This window comes from Salmo trutta, chromosome 18 (assembly GCF_901001165.1).
Source record: "Salmo trutta chromosome 18, fSalTru1.1, whole genome shotgun sequence".
Classification (NCBI taxonomy): domain Eukaryota; kingdom Metazoa; phylum Chordata; class Actinopteri; order Salmoniformes; family Salmonidae; genus Salmo; species Salmo trutta.
The window spans coordinates 18,926,189-18,942,378 of record NC_042974.1 but is presented as its reverse complement, the minus strand read 5'-3'; the positions used below and the strand labels follow the sequence as shown (position 1 = coordinate 18,942,378).

General features: G+C 41.9%; 2 protein-coding genes across 2 annotated transcripts in view; one reads left to right on the top strand and one right to left on the bottom strand.

Moving 5' to 3' along the window:
- The window catches only part of LOC115153654 (testis-expressed protein 2-like), a 61,444-nt gene extending 53,862 nt beyond the window's left edge, over positions 1–7,582 (top strand). Inside the window, exons 9-12 of the mRNA XM_029699283.1 lie at positions 5,308–5,439; positions 5,681–5,896; positions 6,645–6,765; positions 6,997–7,582. Of these exons, the coding sequence (XP_029555143.1) occupies positions 5,308–5,439; positions 5,681–5,896; positions 6,645–6,765; positions 6,997–7,173 (646 nt within the window). The 3' untranslated portion in view covers positions 7,174–7,582. The remainder of the gene's footprint in view (positions 1–5,307; positions 5,440–5,680; positions 5,897–6,644; positions 6,766–6,996) is intronic.
- A 197-nt stretch (positions 7,583–7,779) lies between these two features.
- On the bottom strand, positions 7,780–11,278 carry rnf151 (ring finger protein 151). Its single transcript, XM_029699282.1, has 6 exons — positions 11,199–11,278; positions 10,935–11,032; positions 10,052–10,197; positions 9,585–9,681; positions 9,014–9,243; positions 7,780–8,044 (listed from the first exon to the last, which is right to left on the bottom strand). The coding sequence occupies exons 2-6, from the start codon at positions 10,935–10,937 to the stop codon at positions 7,780–7,782; spliced, it is 741 nt and encodes a 246-aa protein (XP_029555142.1). The 5' UTR covers positions 10,938–11,032; positions 11,199–11,278.
- Between the last annotated feature and the right edge of the window lie 4,912 nt (positions 11,279–16,190).

Genomic DNA, 16,190 nt, shown 5'->3' with positions numbered 1-16,190 from the left:
TAACATAATCACTAGTTAACTACACATGGTTGATGATATTACTAGTTTAACTAGCTTGTCCTGCATTGCAAATGATCAATGCGGTGCCTGTTAATTTATCATCGAATCACAGCCTACTTCGCCAAACGGTTGATGATTTAACAAGCGCATTCGCGAAAAAAGCACTGTCATTGCACCAATGTACCTAACTATAAACATCAATGCCTTTCTTAAAATGTCACTTCTCTTGCATTCTGTGCAAGCAGAGTCAGGGTATATGCAGCAGTTTGGGCTGCCTGGTTTGTTGCGAACTGTGTGAAGACCATTTCTTCCTAACAAAGACCGTAATTAATTTGCCAGAATTTTACATAATTATGACATAACATTGAAGGTTGTGCAATGTAACAGCAATATTTAGACTTATGGATGCCACCCGTTCGATAAAATACGGAACGGTTCCGTATTTCACTGAAGAATAAACGTTTTGTTTTCGAAATGATAGTTTCCGGACTTGACCATATTAATGACCTAAGGCTTGTATTTCTGTGTGTTTATTATATTATAATTAAGTCTATGATTTGATAGAGCAGTCTGCCTGAGCGGTGGTAGGCAGCAGCAGGCTCGAAAGCACTCATTCAAACAGCACTTTCCTGTGTTTGCCAGAAGCTCTTCGCAATGCTTGAAGCACAGCGCTGTTTATGACTTCAAGCCTATCAACTCCCGAGATTAGGCTGGCAATACTATAGTGCCTATAAGAACATCCAATAGTCAAAGGTATATGAAATACAAATGGTATAGAGAGAAATAGTCCTATAATTCCTATAATAACTATAACCAAAAATTCTTAACTGGGAATATTGAAGTCTTATGTTAAAAGGAACCACCAGCTTTCATATGTTCTCATGTTCTGAGCATGGAACTTAAATGTTAGCTTTTTTACATGGCACATATTGCAGTTTTACTTTTTTCTCCAACACTGTTTTTGCATTATTTAAACCAAACTGAACATGTTTCATTATTTATTTGAGACTAAATTGATTTTTATTTATGTATTATATTAAGTTAAAATTAAAGTGTTCATTCAGTATTGTTGTAATTGTCATTATTACAAATGTATATATAAAAATCGTCCGATTAATTGGTATCTGCTTTTTTTGCTCCTCCAATAATCGGTATCGGTATTGGCGGTGAAAAATCATAATCGCTCCACCTCTACAAAATATATATATATATTTTAGGCCTATATTTATTTTGTTTGCATCTCTAGTTGAAGTGTTTTATATTTTCCTTTTTAAATTTTATACATTATTTTATATTTTGTTACATGCTTAATTGAAAATTTGCACAAAGGATCTAAATAAAAGGAGAAATAATCAAATATGAGTAAGTACCTTTTATTTGTTGAGTATAATTCAAAATGTAATAAGATATAGGCCTTTACATGTGGTCATTTTAAATAAACTATTTATTCATTGAATTTACAGAAAATGTGCTATATCGTGATATGTATCGTTATCGGGATATGAAATGACCTATATCGGGATATGAGATTTTGGCCATATCGCCCAGCCCTACTTGAAACATGTTGGTATTACAGACTCAGTCGGGGACAGGTTGAAAATTTCAGTGAAGACACCTGCCAGTTCTGGCCATTTTAAGCCTGTAATCGAACCCACAAATGCTGGTGCTCCAGATACTCACCTAGTCTAAAGAAGGCCAGTTTTATTGCTTCTTTAATGAAAACAACAGTTTTCAGAAGTGCTAACATAATTGCAAAATGGTTTTCTAATGATCAAATATCCTTTTAAAATTATCAACTTGGATTAGCTAACACAACGTGGCATTGGAACACAGGAGTGATGGTTGCTGATAATGGGCCTCTGTATGCCTATGTAGATATTCCATAAAAAATCAGCCGTTTCCAGCTACAATAGTAATTTACAACAAATCAAATCAAAGTTTATTTGTCACGTGCGATGAATACAACAGGTGTAGACCTTACAGTGAAATGCTAACTTACAGGCTCTCACCAACAGTGCAAAAAAAGCTATTAGGTGAACAATAGGTAACTAAAGAAATAAAAACAACAGTAAAAAAGACAGTGAAAAGTAACAGTAACGAGGCTATATACAGTAGCGAGGCTATAACAGCAGCGAGGCTATATACAGGCACCGGTTAGTCGGGCTGATTGAGATAGTATGTACATGTAGATATGGTTAAAGTGTCTATGCATATATGATAAACAGAGAGAGGCAGTAGCGTAAAAGAGGGGTTGGAGGGTGGTGGGTGGTGGGACACATTGCAGATAGCCCGGTTAGCCAATGTGCGGGGGCACTGGTTGGTCAGGCCAATTGAGGTACGATAAACAGACAGTAGCAGCAGAGTAAAAGAGGAGTTGGGGGGCACAATGCAAATAGTCCAAGTAGACATTTGAATATCTGTTCAGGAGTCTTATGGCTTGGGGGTAAAAACTGTTGAGAAGCTTTTTTGTCCTAGACTTGGCACTCCGGTACTGCTTGCCATGCGGTAGTAGAGAGAACAGTCTATGACTTGGGTGGCTGGGGTCTTTGACAATTTTTAGGGCCTTCCTCTGACACCGTCTGGTGTAGAGGTCCTGGATGGCAGGCAGCTTAGCCCCAGTGATGTACTGGGTCGTACACACTACCCTCTGTAGTGCCTTGCGGTCGGAGGCCAAGCAATTGCCGTACCAGGCAGTGATGTAACCAGTCAGGATGCTCTCGATGTTGCAGCTGTAGAACCTTGTGAGGATCTGAGGACCCATGCCAAATAATTGTAGTTTCCTGAGGGGGAATAGGCTTTGTTTTGCCCTCTTCACGACTGTCTCGGTGTGTTTGGACCATTCTAGTTGGTTGGTGATGTGGACACCAAGGAACTTGAAGCTCTCAACCTGCTCCACTACAGCCCCGTTGATGAGAATGGGGGCGTGCTCGGTCCTCCTTTTCCTGTAGTCCACAATCACCTCCTTAGTCTTGGTTACGTTGAGGGAGAGGTTGTTATTCTGGCATTACCCGGCCAGGTCTCTGGCCTCCTCACTATAGGCTGTCTCGTCATTGTTGGTGATCAGGCCTACCACTGTTGTGTCGTCTGCAAACTTAATGATGGCGTTGGAGTCGTGCCTGGCCATGCAGTCGTGAGTGACCAGGGAGTACAGGAGGGGACTGAGCACGCACACCTGAGGGGTCCCAGTGTTGATGATCAGCTTGGCAGATGTGTTGCTATCTACCCTCACCACCTGGGGGCGGACCATCAGGAAGTCCAGGATCCAGTTGCAGAGGGAGGTGTTTAGTCCCAGGATCCTTAGCTTAGTGATGAGCTTTGAGGTTACTATGGTGTTGAACACTGAGCTGTAGTCAATGAATAGCATTCTCACATAGGTGTTCCTTTTGTCCAGGTGGTAAAGGGCAGTGTGGAGTGCAATAGAGATTGCATCATCTGTGGATCTGTTGGGTGGTATGCAAATTGGAGTGGGTCTAGGGTTTCTGGGATAATGGTGTTGATGTGAGCCATGACCAGCCTTTCAAAGCACTTCATGGCTACAGATGTGAGTGCTACTGGTCTGTAGTCATTTAGGCAGGTTGCCTTCGTGTTCTTAGGCACAGGGATGTGGTGGTCTGCTTGAAACATGTTGGTATTACAGACTCAGTCGGGGACCGGTTGAAAATGTCAGTGAAGACACTTACCAGTTGGTCAACACATGCTCAGAGTACACGTCCTGGTAATCAGTCTGGCCCTGTGGCCTTGTGAATGTTGACCTGTTTAAAGGTCTTACATCGGCTACGGAGAGCGTGATCACACAGTCGTCCGTAACAGCTGATGCTCTCATGCAGACTTCAGCATGGCTTGCCTCGAAGCGAGCATAGAAGTAATTTAGGTCGTCTGTATGTTGTGTGCAAAATGTGTGAAAACGGAAGAGTTGGGATTTGACAATTCCCCTAAAAGTATAAATGTAGTGAAGTCTTGTAGGTTGTGTTGCCACCCTCCGAAGATATCGTCCCAGATAACCTTTATAGAACAGGGGCAGCAATTGGCATTTGGCCAATGCCGTTGTCTACCAGTCCGCCATGTATATATTGGCGTAAGCTGGGCAAACTTCTTGCCCATTGCTGTCCCATGAGTTTGTAGGTAGTGTTTATAATTGAATGTGAAGTCATTGTGTCTGAGTCCCAGTTCAAGTAGTTGTAGGATATGTGTGTCTGGTCTCTGTGGTTGAAGGTTAGGGTTGTGGTTAAGGGTAAGAGTTGAACCGGAATGTGGACATAAATCTAAGTTTATGGTTAGGGTTGTGGTTCCAAGTATAGGTAACTGTGTGCCGGACTGCTCTCGGAGTAGTGGGCGTTTTGAAATAAGTGGGTGTGTGTGTCAAAATAAATGGGCGTGGCGAAAGTACACTGGTATTGGATGGTCTCTTTTGATTGGACAGGATTGTTGCCAGGTAACACCACTCAGACAAGCCTATTTTGTTCAGTCGCTTTCAGGAAGTGCATGGAAGATGCTAAAGCAGTTTTAAACACACACACACAACTCAAACTTTTATGAAAGCAAACATGTACAATTATTACCAGTTTTCTATGTGTCATGCATAGTATTGTTCAGTCGCATAATCATTTTGACATACACAACTGAAACTTTTATGAAAGCAATCGTGACGAGACATGATCTGCCACCAGGGTAACCTCATTTGAATCTCCTGATATTATAACGTGCTAGTATCAGACGTCTATCAGCATAGGCTGTAGGCTATTTTGGCTCGATTCATAAATTGGTCATCATCGGCATGTCAGCAAACTTTCAGCTGGGCATGCCACCCATTGGTCTGCCCTTGAGCAAACTTACCGGTGTTTTAGAAATGGGACATCGACAAGTTTGATAATGACATTGCGCACAGTAGCCTGCACAACTGCAATGAAATTTGATACATGTAAAATGTTAAGATACATGCAGTGTTTTTCTAAAGCCTGAGTGATTTTACAACACCATCATTCTGAGTTTCCCAAACTTCCTCAAGTTCATTTCGATGTGCATTCCTACACATTCATGTTTCCACTAATCTCTGCACTCACGTGCAAGAACTGACAGATAGTCACACGAATTACATGTGTGCTTTCGATACGCCTACGTTCTTTCGACACCCCTATCTATTTATTTTTGACACACCCAATCAGCTAACCCTTTTCTGTGGTTGAGGCTAGGGTTATGGTTGAACCAGGATGTGAAATGCGAAATGTGGACATGAAGCTAGGGTCAGGGTTAAGGCTTAAGTTTAGTCTCAGTGAGATTTCTAAGCTGTGTTGTTGTGTCCAAGTACAGACCCGTCCTCAGTGTTCTGGCTGACAGTGATGAGGAGTCCTCCAGCGCCGGCTCTTCTGACGAGGAGGAAGTATTGCTCTCAGAGCCCCAAGGCATTGTGGGAGAAAAGGGGACTCTACCTGGTCCTGAAGGGTAATGGATGTTCCATTCTCTTACACACCAAATATAGTCGGTCATGTAGAATATGTTTTTCCTGACTGACCTGACTGTGACCTTCTGCTGTATTGCACACTAAGGGCTCGGTTCAATCTGTAGCGCTGAAGGTCCTTGTTATAGCCCGATTGATATTTAAAGTCAATGTTCCTATGTTAGCGGAGACTGCATAAACATTATCCCTCTCTCTTTCTCTCTCCTCCTCTCCTCCCCTCTGCAGGGTTTCTGCTGGTGGCGGGAAGACAGGCAGGCGGATTTTGAGATTTGTCGACAAAATTGCAAAGTCTAAGTACTTCCAGAAGGCAACAGAGAATGAGTTCATCAAAAAGAAGATTGAGGAGATGTCCAACACGCCCCTGCTGCTGGCAGTGGAGGTTCAGGAGCTTTCTGGAACGCTGGCTGTCAACATCCCTCCTCCCCCTACTGATAGAGTATGGTACGTCCCACACTCAACATCCCTCCTCCCCCTACTGATGAAATATGGTACGGCCTTAGAGATAGATAGAGGACTGGTCTTTGTATCTGTGCCATTATAGTGTCTGTGACAGCATAGGCAGCGCCATTGAGGCTATCTCAATTTTGAGGTAGTCAATTTTCTTCTTCACGATTGGCTGATCCCTGTTGATGACCCGGTTGGACATGACTCCAACAGGGTCACCAGGAGGGATAAGCCAATGAAGTTGGAAGTCCCACTCAGTTGACTACATTAAAATCGTGAAAGCCTTCAATGGCTCTGCCCATGCTAATATGACCTTTTGGCCACTAGAGGCCTCTATCATCCTCTATGGGTATGGCCCCACATTCAATATCCCTCCTCCCCCTAATCATAGAATATGGTATGGCCCACACTCAATATCCCTCCTCCCCTTACTGATAGAATATAGTACAGCCCACACTCAATATCCCGCCTCCCCCTATTAGTACAATATGGTATGGCCCACACTTAATATCCCTCCTCCCCCTACTGATAGAATATGGTTTGGCCCACACTCAGATATACTCTATGGCGCTGCCCTGAAACAACCTCTAGTCCGTATCCACTCAGCTTCACTCTATTTATTAATTTATGTACTTGCATCTTCAGCATGAAAGACAAGTGTTTTGTTGTCAATTAGAGTAAAAGGCCGGCCAAATGATTACTGTCTCTATGTATTTATTGGTGTGTGTGTGTGTGTGTATTCCAGGTACAGTTTCTGTGTACCTCCCAAGCTGGACCTGCGTGTCAGACCCAAGTTGGGGGAGAGGGAGGTCACCTTCTGTCACGTGACTGAGTGGATTGAGAAGAAGCTGCAGGATGAGTTCCAGGTTAGACTTCTCTATCCTCTCTCACTCTCACTCCCCTCCCTCCCTCACCTTGTCTACCCTTGTGTCTCTCACCTCTCGCCCTCCCTTGTCTTTTTCATCTATCTCTTCCTCTTTTTTTCTCCCCCTCATCTCCCTCCCCCTCCCTTCCTCCCTCCATCACCTTCCCCACAAATCCAAAGTAAGACAATCTATCCCAAATAAAACAATGAACCTATCTTCCCTCCATTCCAGAAAGTGTTTGTGCTGCCCAACATGGATGACATCTACCTGCCTCTGATGCATTCTGGGATGGACGGCCCTCCAGCGGCCCAGCAGCCCCAGCAGTGTCCGTCCCAGTCATCAGACCACTCCTCCATGGAGTCGATTGAGAGGATCTCCCAGGACAATACTACTACAGAGTTGGACTAGTGCCTCCCTGTGGCCCAATGACGCTATGACACCCTTGAAGTTCTCATAGCACTACAAGTGGATGTGTCACCAAATGTAGTGGGATACTCTATATTACAGAACTTCAACCAACTTTAAGTGATACCTTTGGTCAATGTTTACATGTGAGGAACAGTAATGAGGTGTGAGTTTCCTTGCTGTTTTAATTGTTTACAGTTCAATGTCCTTTTGAGCAGACAGTCCATATTTAATACATGAAAATGAAAACAGTTCAATGTCCTTTTGAGCAGACAGTCCATATTTAATACATGAAAATGAAAACAATCATTGAATGACATGACATGAGGAAGTGTTTTTGTCATGTTTTTAATCATTTGAGATTTGGTTTTGCCAAAATACAATAATCAACCTACTAAAAACATTCTGAAAAGAAAACAATCCATGAGAATGCATTTGCAGTCTTTACAAAATACACCAAAATGAAATTAACAGTTTAATTAAAATCATTCAAATCCAAAACCGCTTTCATTTTCACATTTCTGCATAAACAGATTTTAAATTAAAAACCATTATGTCATATAAAACTTAATTAAACATTTGTAATAAAAATAAAAACCTGTACCCATCTCAAGAGCTGCTGCTACTGCTGCTTGTGTTACTTTCCCCTGTAGTCTCCCCCTCCCCCTCTCCATATCCCTCATACACCTCTCCACCCTCCTCCCCCTCCCCTTCTCCCTCCCCCTCTCCCATGACCTCTAGGCTCTCACAGATGAGCCCCACCTGCCTCCTGACGTGTGTCATGGCGGTCTGCATTCTCCCCATCTTTCTTCGGAGGGCGCTAGCGATGGCTCTGTGGCTCTGCCTCTGGGCCTCCACATGCTGCCTCAGCTGCCTGGGGTAACCATCATTATCATCATAGGGGATTCATGCATTCATACCAAGCTTTACTTAGAGAATTTGTATATACTCCCAATCGGTATTAGATAAAATATCGTGCTTCCACTTTGGGGGAAGACAACCTGTGGTTACCTAGGTTACCCCATTGGCTCACATTTAAAAACGTGACCTTTTTCAAACACTATTTTCTTGTTGTCTGCTTGTTTTAGGCAATTACAAAACTACATTTAAGAAAGTACAACATGTCTAAAGTACAACATGGATAACTGTTCAACATTACCTGCTCCAGAGCTTTCTCACTACCTAGAAAAACTTCAGGGCTTCCCTCATGCCCCTTTTCATGACAGTGCTAGCTAGCTACCAACCAGAACATTAAGCTAGCCAAGACCAACTACACAAACAGACTATAAAGTAGTGAGTGGACTTACAAACGGACTGTACTAAACAACTTAAATGTCGTACCTGTAATGAAATGTTTTCCTCACACATAGCTACATGTACCCTACTAGGACACCAGACCCCAGCAATTCCCACTCTCCTACACCACAGCCTGAAGCCATAGGGGCTATTCCCCTATGTGGGAGCATGGCGATTTTTGACCTGGTTACATGTACATTGAACAACATTGCAGCTTTTCAACATGTTTTGTTATTTTTGTATAACAAAAAATTATGACAAAGTTGGTTCTTTTACAATGGGGGTCAACATCCACCCACTCCCAGTGTTTTAATATCCACCCATTCCCAGTGTTTTAACATCCACCCACTCCCAGTGTTTTAATATCCACCCACTCTCAGTGTTTTAACATCCACCCACTCCCAGTGTTTTAACATCCACCCACTCCCAGTGTTTTAATATCCACCCACTCCCAGTGTTTTAACACCCACCCACTCCGTGTTTTAACATCCACCCACTCCCAGTGTTTTAACATCCACCCACTCCCAGTGTTTTAACACCCACCCACCTGAAGCAGTTGTGCTGGGGCTGGGTGGCCTGTGTGAGCAGAGTACCACAGCCCATGGGGCAGAGCTGGCTCCAGTGTTGGCAGTGCTGTGAGTGGACCTCCAGGGCTGAGCGGGGCACCAAGGAACCACAGCCCTGGTGGGGGCATGGGACCCTCTGGAACTGGCAAGAGGAACTATGGAGGAACTCCTCAGACAGAGGGAAAGTGGCCGAGCATCCCTCGTTGTTACACTACAGGGGAGAGTGAGAGGGGTAGAGCAGAGATGAGCGGAGAGGGAAGGAGAGAGATTAGAGGGGAGAAGAGAGAGAAGAGGAGTGAAGAGAAGAGAGGAGAAGAAGTGGAAGAGTGTGGGAAAGTCAAAGATTGCCAAAGTTTGTTTGAATGATTTATGAAGAAATAATTTATTCAATATGAGAGGCATGATGACATATGAGACAGAGAAAGTTCCTCTATGTTTGAAACATCCAATTTCCTTCCCACTATGTGGCCCTCACACATTGCTTACAGAGAAAAATGAACTCCATTACTTTGTAATAGAAACACTTAGCAACATCAGGCTGTGATAACTCACCTTAATCCTGAGATGGCTGATAGTTTTACTCAATTTGTACATGACGAACATAAAGCTGGGACTGATAGTGTTCCTACAGCAGGGACATGTCTCCTGTCTAGAGAAGAGAGCTGAGTTGAATCAATAACATTCATTTTACACTTTAAAATGATAATTTCTACAGTAGAAACCTGAAGAAACTAGATTGTAATCATCTTTCAGCACTGTGAAAATGTACCAAAATCAGAATCTTGTGTCCTAGAAACACATCCCACTGGGCACAGACATCAATTCCTCGTTGGTTCCATTTAATTGAAATGACTTGGAAACAACATTGATTCAACCAGTGCGTGTCCAGTGGGATGTTGCTTCATACCTTTCATAATAATACAGCAACTGTCTTTTCTAATGAATAACCAGTTATGGTTACAATATTCCTTCTATCTACAGTGTCTCCTAAACTGAGGACATGATCCAGTGTACTGTACCTCCTGAGCCACTGTAGGATGCAGGTCTTGCAGAAGACATGGTTACAGGCCACTCTGACAGGACACCTCAGGACAGCTCTACAGATGGTGCAGAGCAGGTCATAGTCTGGACTGTCCACAAACAGGTCCACGTCGTAGCCCCCACTCTGAAACACACACACACGCACGCACGCACACACACACACACACACACACACACACAAGAGAAGTTAGTTAGGAAATAAGATAGTTGTACTTTAGGTAACTAAATTAAAGTAATGTCAATAGCAGTAAGTTAGTAAAATCAAAGCCACTCTGTTATAATAAAACATAATACATTAAACAGGAACAATCAAATCTCCCCAAAATGTTTACCACATACCTTATTTAAAAAAATATATAATAATCTGTGTTCCTTTTCTCAACATTTTTTTACGTTTTTTGATACCTGTAGCTCTCTCGACACAGTTGTTCTCGAAAATCATAATCCATATTTCATCCATAGTCACTCATCATTATAAATGATATATATATTAACTCACCATATTTCATCCATAAAGTCACTCATCATTATAAATGATATTTATATATATATTAACTCACCATATTTCATCCATAAAGTCACTCATCATTATAAATAATATTTATATATATATTAACTCACCATATTTCATCCATAAAGTCACTCATCATTATAAATAATATTTATATATATATTAACTCACCATATTTCATCCATAAAGTCACTCATCATTATAAATAATATTTATATATATATTAACTCACCATATTTCATCCATAAAGTCACTCATCATTATAAATAATATTGATATATATTAACTCACCATATTTCATCCATAAAGTCACTCATCATTATAAATAATATTGATATATATTAACTCACCATATTTCACTGCTCTGTTGTCAATTGTCATGAGGTCACAGTTGCTACAGTTTTCATTCCCACAGCTCAGCCCCTCACTCCCTTTAGTTAAGACTAGCCTACATGTCAACAACACAAACAAATATCACTGTGTGGCAAGCCACAAAATTACACTGCTAAAACACCCTGGAAATAAGACATCATTTGACCAATAATCATTCAGCATTCCAGTGGTAAAGATCCATGTCATTCCTCTTCTCTGAAGTTCCACACTATGGTACTTACTGTTAGGCTCAAAACTACTTCCAGAGCTAGTGACTAACCACATGGGTCCTTTTTTCTCTCTTTTTCTCGTTCTATCTTTTTTTTCTCTCCCTATTTTTTTGGTACCCTCCAGGTTTTACTGCTTTGACAGGGGGAGTTGCCATGGAAATGAATGGCGGCTGGCTCTAGAGCTTCCAAACCCATCGGCATTCTCTAACTATTGCTCCGACTGACGGCCACAGTGAGTGGGCTACTATGAATAGGCCTCTTTCAGAACTCAGTGGAGGTTTCTATTCAATAAAAAGTACACTTTCAGTTTTAATTGCCTTTTAAATGCAATAACAGCCAACTTTATTCTGTAGTTTATTTTATATAACATGAATTTCAATACTTTTGTCTGTGACATTGGCTTAAGGTTTTTATGAGAGCTTTTTGAAAGGTTTTGAAAAGTGTGCTATTATTACACATATTTGTATTTATTGTTGTTATTATTATTGTTGTTATTGTTATTATTATTGTTATTATTAGTGTTATTAGTGTTATTATTATTGTTGTCTTTTTTATTATTGTTATTATTATTGTTGTTATAATTATTATTGTTACTATTATTTTTATTATTATTTTGCAGCTTTGTTTTTTTCAGTAATATTTCATATCCCGCCATAGTTAACATGTTTTTCAGTAATATTTCATATCCTGCCATAGTCAACATGTTTTTCCACCACTTCACCAGCAGCAGAACGTGTGTAAAAGGAACTTTTGTTTAGAATTGGCTAATTGTGTATTTTTTTTATTTTTTATTATTTTATTTTTTTAACATTTTATTTAACTTGGCAAGTCAGAATAAATTCTTAATTACAATGACTGCCTACCCCGGCCAAACCTGGACGACGCTGGGCCAATTGTGCACCGCCCTATGGGACTCCCAATCACGGCCAGATGTGATACAGCCTGGATTCAAACCAGGTACTGTAGTGATCTCTCTTGCAATGAGATGCCGTGCCTTAGACCACTGCGCCACTCGGGAGCCCATGGTAAGTGTATGGTAAGCCCCTCCCACGAATGTCAGTTGATTGAATACAGGTGGATATGTGTTTCGGGGAGAGAGGCAGCTGGGAGTGGAAGGCGAGTATGTTGGCTAGATTTTATTATTTGTAATTTATTTAAAACTTTTTCAATCAAAATCAAATCAAATGTATTTATATAGCCCTTCTTACATCAGCTGATATATCAAAGTACTGTACAGAAACCCAGCCTAAAACCCCAAACAGCAAGCAATGCAGGTGTAGAAGCACGGTGGCTAGGAAAAACTCCCTAGAAAGGCCAAAACCTAGGAAGAAACCTAGAGAGGAACCAGGCTATGAGGGGTGGCCAGTCCTCTTCTGGCTGTGCTGGGTGGTGATTATAACAGAACATGGCCAAGATGTTCAAATGTTCATAAATGACCAGCATGGTCAAATAATAGTAATCACAGTGAACAGGTCAGGGTTCGATAGCCGCAGGCAGAACAGTTGAAACTGGAGCAGCAGCACGGCCAGGTGGACTGGGGACATCAAGGAGTCATCATGCCAGGTAGTCCTGAGGCATGGTGCTAGGGCTCAGGTCCTCTGAGAGAGAGAAAGAAAGAAAGAAAGAAAGAGAGAAAGAGAGAAAGAGAGAGAGCATACTTAAATTCACACAGGACACTGGATAAGGCAGGAGAAATACTCCAGATATAAAAGACTGACCCTAGCCCACCGACACATAAACTACTGCAGTATAAATACTGGAGGCTGAGACAGGAGGGGTCAGGAGACACTGTGGCCCCATCCGATGATACCCCCGGACAGGGCCAAACAGGCAGGATATAACCCCACCCACTTTGGCAAAGCACAGTCCCCACACCACTAGAGGGATATCTTCAACCACCAACTTACCATCCTGAGACAAGGTTGAGTATAGCCCACAAAGATCTCCGCCACGGCACAAACCAAGGGGGGGCACCAACCCAGACAGGAAGACCACGTCAGCGACTCAACCCACTCAAGTGACGCACCCCTCCTAGGGACGGCATGGAAGAGCACCAGTAAGCCAGTGACTCAGCCCCTGTAATAGGGTTAGATGCAGAGAATCCCAGTGGAGAGAGGGGAACCGGCCAGGCAGAGACAGCAAGGGCGGTTCGTTGCTCCAGTGCCTTTGCGTTCACCTTCACACTCCTGGGCCAGACTACACCCAATCATAGGACCTACTGAAGAGATGAGTCTTCAATTAAGACTTAAAGGTTGAGACCGAGTCTGCGTCTCTCACATGGGTAGGCAGACCATTCCATAAAAATAGAGCTCTATAGGAGAAAGTCCTGCCTCCAGCTGTTTGCTTAGAAATTCTAGGGACAATTAGGAGGCCTGCGTCTTGTGACTGTAGCGTACGTGTAGGTATGTACGGCAGGACCAAATCAGAAAGATAGGTAGGAGCAAGCCCATGTAATGCTTTGTAGGTTAGCAGTAAAACCTTGAAATCAGCCCTTGCCTTAACAGGAAGCCAGTGTAGGGAGGCTAGCACTGGAGTAATATGATACCATTTTTTGGTTCTAGTCTGGATTCTAGCAGCCGTATTTAGCACTAACTGAAGTGTATTTAGTGCTTTATCCGGGTAGCCGGAAAGTAGAGCATTGCAGTAGTCTAACCTAACAAAAGCATGGATGCATTTTTCTGCATCATTTTTGGACAGAACATTTCTGATTTTTGCAATGTTACATCAATGGAAAAAAGCTGTCCTTGAAACAGTCTTGATATGTTCATCAAAAGAGAGATCAGGGTCCAGAGTAACGCCGAGGTCCTTCACAGTTTTATTTGAGACAACTGTACAACCATCAAGATTAATTTTCAGATTCAACAGAAGATCTCTTTGTTTCTTGGGACCTAGAACAAGCATCTCTGTTTTGTCCTAGTTTAAAAGTAGAACGTTTGCAGCCATCCACTTCCTTATGTCTGAAACACAGGCTTCTAGCGAGGGTAATTGTGGGGCTTCACCATGTTTCATTGAAATGTACAGCTGTGTGTCATCCGCATAGCAGTGAAAGTTAACATTATGTTTTTGAAACACATCCCCAAGAGGTAAAATATATAGTGAAAACAATAGTGGTCCTGAAACGGAACCTTGAGGAACACCGAAATTTACAGTTGATTTGTCGGAGGACAAACCATTCACAGAAACAAACTGATATCTTTCCGACAGATAAGATCTAAACCAGGCCAGAACTTGTCCGTGTAGACCAATATGTGTTTCCAATCTCTCCAAAAGAATGTGGTGATCGATGGTATCAAAAGCAGCACTAAGGTCTAGGAGCACGAGGACAGATGCAGAGCCTCAGTCTGACGCCATTAAAAGGTCATTTACCACCTTCACAAGTGCAGTCTCAGTGCTATGATGGGGTCTAAACCCAGACTGAAGCATTTCGTATACATTGGTTGTCTTCAGGAAGGCAGTGAGTTGTTGCGCAACAGCTTTTTCAAAAAACTTTGAGAGGAATTGGAGATTCCTTGTTTTAGCCTATTAGTTCATATCCTGATTTTAACCGTTGTTTAGAGTTTAGAGTTTATTTTATTTTTACAGGGACAGTGCACATTAATCAACGTTTCAGTAAAAGTGCCGGTTTTAGCCAGCCGGCTAATTTTCAACCGCAGTCCCAACCGCAGTTGTATTTATCTATTAATTCAAATACATTCTAAATGTTTATGTGCACCAGAAACAGCCAACTTTGTCTTGCTGTAAAGGAATGCATTTCCTTCAAGGAAGCATCACACCTTCGTCTGCTAAATGACTCCATTGTAAAAGTAGTGCTATGTACATTATGTATTTTTTTTGTTCTGTTTTGATTCCTGTTTGGACACCAGGTAGATTAGCCTCTGCAGCAGCTAATTGGGGATACTACTAATACTGATAAATACTACTAATACTACTAAATACTGCTTCTCAAGCCTAACAGTAAACAACTCCCCTTCAGGGTTAATATTAACTATCTTCTTTATCATTCAGGTCTATCCATTCCCATTAAGTAATTATCTTTATCTTAACAATGCATAGATAAGATTTACTGCATGCAATGCGGATGCTTCTCTATGTGTTTCGTTTCGAGAAACTAGTTATAAACGACAGAGATGAGAATCTTGAAAACGTGCCAACTTGCTATATGTGCTTGGAAAGACAGTGCACTGATCTGGGTGGAGAGAGGGGGAAGTCGCTACTCAGCAGTGTTGGCAGTGTGGGAAGTACTTATGCTAATTATTACTGATGCATGTCTGACGAGCATCTACAGATACCTGACCTGTTGAGTGAGATGATTGAGATGATTGACTTGTTTAATGATCAAATCAAATCAAATGTTATTGGTCACATACACATGTCTAGTAGATGTTATTGCGGGTGTATTGACATGCTTGTGCTTCTAGTTCCGACAGTGCAGCAATATCTAAAAAGTAATATCTAACAATTTCACAACACATACCTAATACCCACAAATCTAAGTAAAGGAATGGAATTACGAATATATAAATACATGGATGAGCAATGTCAGAGCGGCATAGACTAAGATACAGTAGATAGTATAGAATACAGTATATGCATACGAGATAAGTAATGGAAGATATGTAAACATTATTAAAGTGACTAGTGATTTCAAGTCTGTGCATGTCAGCAGCAGCCTCTGTGCAAGGGATGGCTGTTTAACAGTCTGATGGCCTTGAGATAGAAGCTGTTTTTCAGCCTCTCGGTCCCAGCTTTGATGCACCTGTATTGACCTCGCCTTCTGGAGGATTTTTTATTTTTACCTTAATTTAACTACAAGAACAAATTCTTATTTTCAATGACGGACTAGGAACAGTGGGTAAACTGCCTTGTTCAGGGTAGAACGACAGATGTTTACCTTGTCAGCTCTGGGATTTGATCTTGCAACCTTTTGGTTACTAGTCCAACGCTCTAACCACTCGGCTACCTGCCGCCCCAATGATGGCAGGGTGAACAGGCAGTGGCTCGGGT

Bases quoted from the DNA above. Each gene is read 5' to 3' on its own strand.
- rnf151 (XM_029699282.1), bottom strand. The intron at 9,682-10,051 runs GTACAGTACACT...TCTCTTCTCTAG, and splicing joins ATCCTACAGTGGCTCAGGAG to ACAGGAGACATGTCCCTGCT. The intron at 8,045-9,013 runs GTGGGTGGGTGT...TGGTTACCCCAG, and splicing joins CCCCAGCACAACTGCTTCAG to GCAGCTGAGGCAGCATGTGG.